Source organism: Oryctolagus cuniculus, chromosome X (assembly GCF_964237555.1).
Source record: "Oryctolagus cuniculus chromosome X, mOryCun1.1, whole genome shotgun sequence".
NCBI lineage: Eukaryota > Metazoa > Chordata > Mammalia > Lagomorpha > Leporidae > Oryctolagus > Oryctolagus cuniculus.
In genome coordinates, this window is record NC_091453.1 from 4756626 (window position 1) to 4765877 (window position 9252).

The window sequence follows — 9252 nt, forward strand, 5'->3', positions numbered from 1 at the left end:
AAGAACACATGGCCCTGAGTGAGGGCCTGATGCGATAGTCCCAATTTTAAAAAAAGAAAGAAAGTGGAAAACAACTGGGGGGTTTTAGAACCTTCTTTGTGAAAGCATTTCTTTGGCCATGAAGCTCCCTTAGTAACTTTGTATCTCCAGCCCAGTGTGGATTATTATAATCACTCCGTTAGTCAAGTGCATGCCGTCAGGGTCTGTAAAAAGCACAGGAGTCTCATTGTGCTGTCATGCCAAAAGCAAACAAACAGTCAAAGCAAAGCAAACGTTTTGGAACACTCAGTGTGCAGAGTGCCACGGGTCCCCCTGCGGGGACTTCAAAGATTTCTTGGAGAGATTGAAGTGGTGGTGGAGATACTTCCCTCGGAATGATTTCTACATGAGTCGGTTCTCAAGCCATTTACCTTGGAGTTCAACACTCTGTGCCTTCAATTTTTACGGTGTTCCTTGGAATCTTCAGTATTTATTCAGACTTTGCCAAGCCCTTAAGTGCAAGTCCCTTGTACCATGACATGCGGAGGAAAGGTGCTCGGAGGGAGCCCAGCAGGAGGGACTGGTTGTGAGTGCTATGCACATCTCTTCTGACAATGACCCTGACACACCCTCAGGTGCAGGAAGAGGAAGAGAATGTGCCACCTTTCACCTCCGAGGAACTGGAGGCTCAGCAGCTGCCTGAGAATAGTTGGCTAGTGAGACCACTTGCACGACTGGGCCTCCTGCTTGGAAGCCAGTCTCCCTCTGCAGTGCAGGCCTCTGGGGGACTTTTGGCCAGCAACCATGTTGGACAGACATGCTGGCAGGTAGTGCCACTGTGAGCCCTGTTAGCAACTGAGGGCCTCCTATGAAGGAATTATCTTGTAGGTTCTGTAGGATCTTTTCTTGGTTCTCTGTACTTTGCATTATTAATGCCCAAACTGTGTGTTGCCACCACCACTCCCAAAAAATAAAAATAAAGTACAAATGCAGCAAGGGGAATGTTCAGATTTTGTAATATTAAGGAAAAGGGAAAACTGAGGACATAAGAATAAAAAGGGCTATACGATTTTTAGCCGAATTCACTTCTACCTAATTACAACATCACATGCGTTTCAGCTTCTCTTGCAGCTAGTTATGGTCCGATGCCTAGGTTCTAGCCGGTGAAATCTAAATGGAACCATTATGTGGCGCTTTGGGGAAGGCTTCTCAACAGGGAAAACATATCCCTCCGCCCTCCCTCCTGTTGTTTTTCCTACGCCTGCTGGTCAAATCATGAGATCCCATGAGAAAGACAGGATGCAGCCAAGTAGCAGGAGCCTGGGCCTTTGATCAGCGCCATGCCAGCTCCAGGTGTCTTCTCTAGGCATCTGGCTGCTTTCATGAAGGAAAATGACTCTGATTTTGTTTGAAGAAACCTTGAGAGCAGATGCAGCTGGTCCAGCCTCTCCTCCCACGGGCTTGCCTTTCCCGACTCTGCCCAGCCATCTCAGATGTGAGCTCCGTTTCCTCTCGGCTTTGTGGTCTACTCTAAATTAAACCCTCCGTGCATTCTCATCCTTTCTTTCAGAGCCAGCCACTAAAATCCCTGCGCAAGCTGTTACATCTCTCTTCAGCCTCCAATCACCCGGCGTCCTCAGACCCCCGCTTCCAGCCCTTAACAACTCAGCAAGCCAAAAATTCCTTCTCAGAAATTCGGATTCACCCCCTGAGCCAGGCCTCTGGTGGGAGTAGCAACATCCGGCAGGAGCCCACGCCAAAGGGCAGGCCAACTCTCCAGCTGCCGGGTCAGATGGATCCTGGTTGGCACGTGTCCGCTGTGACCAGGGGTGCCACAGAGGGACCTTCCTACTCTGAACAGCTGGGTGCCAAGAGTGGGCCAAATGGGCACCCTTATAACAGAACAAATCGCTCCCGAATGCCAAACCTGAACGATTTAAAAGAGACAGCCTTGTAATTTGTCCTGGTGGGGGTGGGGGGTGGGGGGAGGCGGGGCCACAAGGCAGTTGAGAGGGGAGGGTTGGGGTGGGGGTGGGCCAGGGATCGGGCTGGGTGGTGAGCCAGCATTTTCAGCTTTATGAAGGTGTGTGCAATATTGTATGTGCGGGGCCGTCCGGCTCCTCACAGTCACAAATGCTAGTCAGGGATCTTAGAGCCACGGGAGCAGCTGAGGCAGCGCGGCTCCCCGCAGGTCTTGTGTGAGAATGGAGAGTGTGCCATGGAGGAAGCAGGAACTGCTGCCAGTGTCTCCCGCTTCTGTTCCCGCTGTAGTGCAATCTCTGTGGAAGCTGGGGAAGCCAGGAAGCGTCCTGGCACTGCAAAGGGTAGAAAAATCCATGTTGACCTATGCCCTTACCACATATTTTTTTCTGCCTAGACTAAGTGTGGGGTTTATTGTAATCCAAGAATATCCCTTTGAAGGGTTAGCAGATAAACTGTATGTCTTAAATTGTTTTCTAAACTTCCATATTTGATAGGATTTGTAACATTTATTTATAATTAATGAATATTGTACTGTTATAATCATACCTTTTCTGTTATAATGTAAAGTTATTTTGAGCTGTTTGGAACATTGTGAAGCAGTGGGACAGCTACAGTAGTTTCTATAAAAACTAAACAGTAACATTTATATATTGCATCAGGAGTATTTTATTCTATATATAAATATATATGGTAAATATCTGTCTGTTTTATAAATATATTCCTTTAAAGAAAAGTATCGTTATGACACTATCTGCCATATTTTTATACATTTGTGATATGAAGTGAGTATGATACTTCTAATAAAGGGAGTCGAATTGTGGCTACATGTGACTGTAACAGTATGAACCTTGCTCAACCTTTAGGCCCCAGCAGTAGCCTCTAGACGTGGTCCTTGGTAACAGACGAAGTGCAGCATCTCTTTCCATTCTTGCAGGGGAAGACAGTGAGATAGGCCAGTGAGGAGTCTAGCAGACTTCGTGTCCGTCCTCATGCACTTGGCTCCTGTTCGTGTCCAGGGATATCGTTACTTGCACATAAGGATAGACTGAGGCTTTACTTGTGGGTCTTTGTAGAGAGAACGTTCTCTTCTGCTTAGCAGTAGTGAAGAGCGTAGACCAAAGATTTGCCAGTGAACAGTCTCTGTTGTGAGGTTGTAAGAGGCACCTGTCTGCAGAACTTACAAACCAGCTCCATGGTCCTGAGTAGTCTGCTAGCCTGGAGCCTCTTGGCTGGTGGGGTGTGTGGCATTTCTATTTCTAAACGCTTTTTTTGTTGTTGCTCCTTCTAGTGTATTTAAAAGGCTCCTGAAGCAATTGCAGATGTAAAGAAAATTGCTATATCCATTTTTTCATCTTGGGAATGTCCATTTATAACAAGGTCATCATGCACACCTGTACACTCTCCCGCTCTCCCTCCTTCTCTCTCATCAGAACAGGACCTGCCTTTCCCCCATCCAATCTCTGAATTCCCAAGTTGCTCCCTATTATGATGCAGGCTGTGGCCCCCAGGTGTCACAGCCTGGGTTTCTGGGCCTTCCTTGACAGCAGTCACCTCAACACCATCACCTGTCATTGGTAGCGGATTTTTAGAAGTAGTCTCTTAGCAATAAGACTTTTAAAGTTCCCTCCCAGCCCTCGAAGAGGTAACTTGTCAGTATTTATTATTACTTGTTCCAGAATTCTGAGTGTCAGTCCCTGAATCCAAGTCAGCCATAACCAAAATGTGCTGGCTGACTGTTCGCTCTCCCCACAATTTCAAGAAGCATAGCTCTGCTGATTAAGAAGATTGTAAGGAAAACGGTCTTAGTTTATTCGAAGCTTAAATTGTGTGCATATTACATTTTTATATAAATACTATACTGATGTGTATTGATTATATATAGAGGCCATTTTAAGGTGCTTTTTATTTAACTTTAGTAAGTGGAATAAGGCACTAAAATGAAACTCAACTGGGTACTATTGAAACAATTTGATTCAGATCAATAGTTTTGCATGCTGTTTAGCTCTTTTCTATCTTGTTTCTTTCTGTTTTGGTAGCTCTGGATTCTGGCTTTTCCCAGGCAGCTGCTTGGTTATACAAGTGAGGTGGACCCTCAGCAGTTTTGGCCTGGATGCTAATGACTCTGACAAGGTATATATTTAGCTCATCTTTTTTCGTACTAGATCTGTACCTTGTATTCCCTCCTTGCAAACCAGAAACTACAATTTTGTCTCTGGAAAGACTTCTCACTGTGCTGTGCGCTTAGGAAGTGCGCAATCCCATTGCCACACTATGGCATTTGAGGGTCGTTGTCACGTAGGGGCTGATTTCCCGTGTTGTCATCCTTGCTAACACTGGGATCTCAGATGTTTGCGGAACATTTATATTAATGATGGTTCTTCAAAGAAGGGCTAAAATAATTGCCTTCTACCTAGAGCAAAGTCAACCTGACTGATGAGTCAATACATACTTTTCACACATTCCCGGATTTGAGCCAGAAAATATCTACAATGTTAGCAACTAGTGTTTTTGAGGTAGCTCTTCTATCCTCTTCTCAGCTCTTGTCTGCTCTGGTTTTTCCTTGATTCTCAGTAAGCTGTAAGTGAACTACAATCCACATTTCTAGCCTTGTAATTCTCTTCCTGCTTGCAGAGGGGACGGTCAAGTTCTCTCTCAGCTCTGATGGGCCCTCTCTTGGCTTTTTAACTGTTGTTTTCCCCTCTGGTTGATGAAGAATTACTGACCTCACAAAGATTGTCATCATGGTAGGAAGGACCCTAAAGAATAAAAAGGTTGAAGAAAGGCTTATGAATTACTTTGTTTTATGGCATAGCACTGATCTCTTTTTGAAAAGAAATTCTTCACTGTTTTTACTTCTGTCTGCCATCCTCAGTTTTCTTCTCTGAAACTTTAACTGAACCTTGTTCATTCTTGATCTGAAATTGAACCTCTGTCTAGAGCCCAAGACCAAAAGGGAGTGCTATGTGCGAAGGGGTTCAGGGAAGCTATTTCTACAGCAGTGGTTCTCAACCAGGGGCAATTTTGGCCCTCAAGGTACATTTGGCAATGTCTGGAGACATTTGGTTATCACGACTTGAGGGTGGTGGTATACTACTGGCATCTAGTGGGTAGAGGCCAGGGATGCTGCTAAACATTCTACAAGATATAATACATCCCCTCCCCCCCAAATAAAGAATGATCCAGCCCCAGACACCTAGTGCTGAGGGAAAGAAGCCTTGCCCTTTACCACCGCAAGGCCGCCCGTCCGCAGAGCTCGGCTCTGACATTGTTCTCTCCAGGCTTCAGAACTGCACGTAAGGACTCCTTCAATCTCTTGAACGATTCTAGTCTCTTGATCAATCTTCTGCCACAATTCTTGACTCCTTAGAATCCATTCTGTTGTTCATTTCCGTTGTCTTGGGCCTGCTAAAAGGTGCATACTTTGGGAGGAGACCACAGTGACTTTATAGATTTAAGAATTTAAATTCTAGGTTAGCATCTTTAGAAACTCTTTCATAGAGCCCTGAGGCTTATATTTAGAAGCAAGCAACAGCCTGGCAGATTGGCTTGATTTTTACCAACTGCTCTAAGGCACCCATGGCTTTTAGCTAAGTCTCCCGAAAGAGTCTTTTTTTTTTTTTTTTTTATTCAACTCATTTAATAACTCTTTACAAATATTAGCATATGGCAGACTGGTTAGAAGCAAAAAAAAAAAGTCTATATTGCTGGTTGTGATGTGGCTGTTGTAAAAGTATTTGTGCTGTATGCTTGGGTTAAATCTGTTTTAGAACCTGCTTTAAGATTCACCATGTGCACCTGTACTTTAATTCTAAGCTAAGAGCCACGCTGGTCAGTCTGTAGTCACGCCTGTATTATCAAGTATGTCGTGGTTGTAGAGTCAGCCAGTTTAGCATGATCCTAATCTGAAAATTAGTGGACTACACTAGGAAATGCTAGCCCATTTTCCCTTCCCGCACCTCTTAGTTGATATCATAGGATCCCCACTTCTTAAACTAGTTTTTAGAGTAAATAAGGGAAAAAAAGCCATTTATTTTCTCCTAGCCATGTATTGAGAATGATTCATAAGTGTACAACTTTTTTTAAAGGCCAGAGGATTGCTTGTAAGTGTATAGATAAATTGTCCATTTCTGTTCACCTAGCTGCTGGTGGGGACCAGGCTCCTTGGCATTCATTGCTAGAGCTCAGCTGTGACTCAGTCAGTCTGCGTAGTCTCTCCTGGTCACAACGTGTTTTTCAGAGAGCGTTGCTTTTAGATCTAGAAGTTCATTGCCTCCTGCATTGTAGAGGGGTATGGAGCTCCACGTGAGTACAGACTCATACTTTTGTGGACTGGCAATGTGTTGTGATATACTGGACCACATCAGAAAATAGTGCATATGTCCTTGCCTCTTCTAGTTCATCGCTAATGGGGTGTGTAGGCAGAGCAAATTTGTTTGTGGCTTCAAAAACAATTCAGCCTTCTTTGAAAGGGACTGCAGAAGAGACCATGCAAGATCCCTGTCCCTAATCTCGAGACAGACTCTTATAAGAAGGTCCTCCCAGAGACTTCAGTGGCCAGATTATAAAAAAAGAAAACAGTTCCTTGTGAGCAGTTATAATTTCCTCCTTTTGCTTCTTGACCAGCTGAGATTCAGAATATCTTTAAGATCTGGTTTGGCTGATTAAAAAATTCTGCCTTGGAAGCCGTGAGTAAGAAACCGCTCAAGAAAGTGAAGTCCCTCATCTATGGACACCCGAAGTCAGGAAACTCCGGGCCTGCTGCCCCATGTGATTCCCTTTTTTTTTTTTTTTTAATTGAATGTACTATAAAAGATGGTAGACTTGTGCAAGCCAGTTACTACGTGAGTCTTCACTTCCCATAGTGCTTTGTTTACTCACCGACATTAGGCCTGGGCCTCACTCCACCTTGCTCTGGGCGCTGACCCTCCTTTCTGTATATTTACTGTAGGCTATTAAATATGGTCACGACCTACCTTGCATTCTCATTCAGCAATGGTTTACTCCAACATTTAAGGGAGATTTGTCTCTTGTTTCGCCAGAAAAAATTTGTGATAGTCCACACACTGGATTTGTAGGGCCAGTAAAACTGCAGCAGTGAGACTGGCTTCATTTCTAAGGCCCTTCATTTCCCACAAGTCTAAGCTCTCTAAACCCCATTTGATCTTCCTTTGGAATCTGAAAATCAAGCTCCGTGTTGTATGCAGATTAGAAGTTGCCTTGTTCGCCATTCTTCAGCGCAGAGTTTCAGGGAGAAAGAGGCCTTGTCTGCTGCTCCGTCCCTCCTGTTTCAACAGACTGCTAAGACTTCCTCAGGACTTCTTTGGTTGGGGATTTTACTTTCCCAAAAGACTAATCTGATTCATTTCAGGCATAGACAAGATTGTCCTAGTGCTCTGCTTCAGGTCTAATCAGAAGAAACCCAGGAATAGAAAAGGTAGATGCCTTGACTTTTGTCCCTGCGTGGGATTGAAGTGTTTATTGCCAGAGTTGTCAAAAGCTGCAGTTCAAACTCGGAGAGTTTCATGAAAACAAGTGACGCTTTTTCTCCTGGAGAATTTCTGAGTTCTCCACCATGGCTTCGATTTTCCAAAAAGGAAAGCAAAGCTTGCAGAAAATCCATTTTCATCAGAGATGTACAATTGACTCTAGTGGGCAGTCTGTGTCCCTCTCCTTGTTTACTCTTCGGTCACCGATTGAGTCAGGCTAGAGAGGTAATGCGGTGATTGAAAGGAGTAAATTCTCGCTGTAAACTTGGAGTGATTAACAGAAACAAACCAAACACAATAGTTACGCCAGATTCCTATCTCCAAGAATTGCTTTGTGCCGTTTTAAATTCAGGTAGTTATTCTGTATATACTTAGATGACTATTAGAGCTTCTTCGATCTCTTGTAAGTTTAAAGGAAGTATCTGGGAAGACACAGGACGGGGTGACATTCATGAGGCCCTGTTCATGCTGAAAAACAAAACTAGGGCTAAGCCAGAGTGATGTGACATCCAATTTGTGGTAGATGAAGAATCAGTGGAAATTCTTAATTGCACAGACTTTATAATCCATTATATAAAGTGTAATTCCATACTTTTTACTGTGGCAAGGATGTGACGTGGTTGTTAATCTTTTTAATTTTTGAATCCAAACTGAATTTAAAGTGTTGAATACTTAAATTCCTCACGAGCTAATTATGAACCATTTGTAAAGTGTTTCTATAACTCTTTGTATCATGTGTTGGTACATCTTATCAAGTTTTTTCTGGCATGTATTCCATTATAAACTTCTGTAAAATTTCTATTGTTGCTGTAAATATTATACAAATATCTACTCCGTGGTAACCTTCATTATCAGCATGAAATGGTTCATTTTTACTGAGCACAATGTATTTTTGAATGGATCTTCCCAAATGTCTTTAATAAAATGCAGATTTTGCACTGACTGATGTGACTGCCAGGCCTGTCCCAATCTTGAGCACTGTGGTCCTTTGCCTTTGAACAGCAAGCAGCCGACTTGAGCTCCTTCTTTGTAAGAAAGAACACATTCGAATTCAAATGAGGGATCGAGGGCCTTGGAAGTTGTAATCAGTTTAAGGGACAGAAATTAATGTAAAGCAAGGCAAATCCTGTTACTTAATGATGCTGATATTTTTTTTTCTATTGATAAAGCTTTTTTTCCCCCTACTGCATTTTGAAAACTTTGGTTTCTTTTATTCCTGAGTGTTGTCTGTCGCCTCTGCTCACTTGGTGGTTTGAGGAGGATGGGAGGAGATGCCGACCTCATGCCTGGTGCTATGGAGGAAGCAAAGATGGACAGCTCCTTGAGGCTTTCATCTTGTGCTAGAGCAAGGGCTGCACACTTTTTCTGCAGAGGTCCAGATGGCTAGTGTTGGGGGCTTCGTGGGCAGTAGGGTCTCGGTTGGCACTACTTGTAGTGCAAGAGCAGCGTAGTTGAGATGTGAATGAGTAAGTGTGGTTGTGTTTGGATGAAACTTTATTTACAAAAAAAGCATGGTTTACTGACCCCCCTTGAAGGCCCTTTTGTCAGTTGAGAACTAAATAGGTAAGAAGGTGAACTTGAGTAAATGCTCAGTCACGGGGAAAAGAACATAAATGATGTGGACTCTTACACGTGAACTGTCGTGCAGTTTTCTTTTTCTAAACAAAGTGTGGGACATAAAACTTTGTGCTTTGTGATCTGAGAAGCACTGTGTCAACCAGTTCTTCCTGAAGTGGCATGGAAACTTATGGCTGTGATTTCGGCTATACTTTTATCATGACTCAGTCAAACTATCTGGGACTTA

General features: G+C 43.5%; 1 protein-coding gene across 14 annotated transcripts in view; it reads left to right on the plus strand.

The window, feature by feature from the left end:
- The window catches only part of CDKL5 (cyclin dependent kinase like 5), a 221810-nt gene that overhangs the window by 196633 nt on the left and 15925 nt on the right, over positions 1-9252 (plus strand). For 8 of the 14 annotated variants that reach the window (XM_008272399.2, XM_070067271.1, XM_070067270.1 and 5 more), the window contains one exon: positions 1550-1946. The exons of 4 other annotated variants lie outside the window; for them this stretch is intronic. In XM_008272399.2, coding sequence (XP_008270621.2) covers positions 1550-1936 — 387 coding nt within the window. In that variant the 3' untranslated portion in view covers positions 1937-1946. Of the gene's footprint in view, positions 1-1549; positions 1947-9252 lie in introns of those variants that run through there. 2 more of the 14 variants (XM_070067274.1, XM_070067276.1) reach the window with 1 other exon arrangement.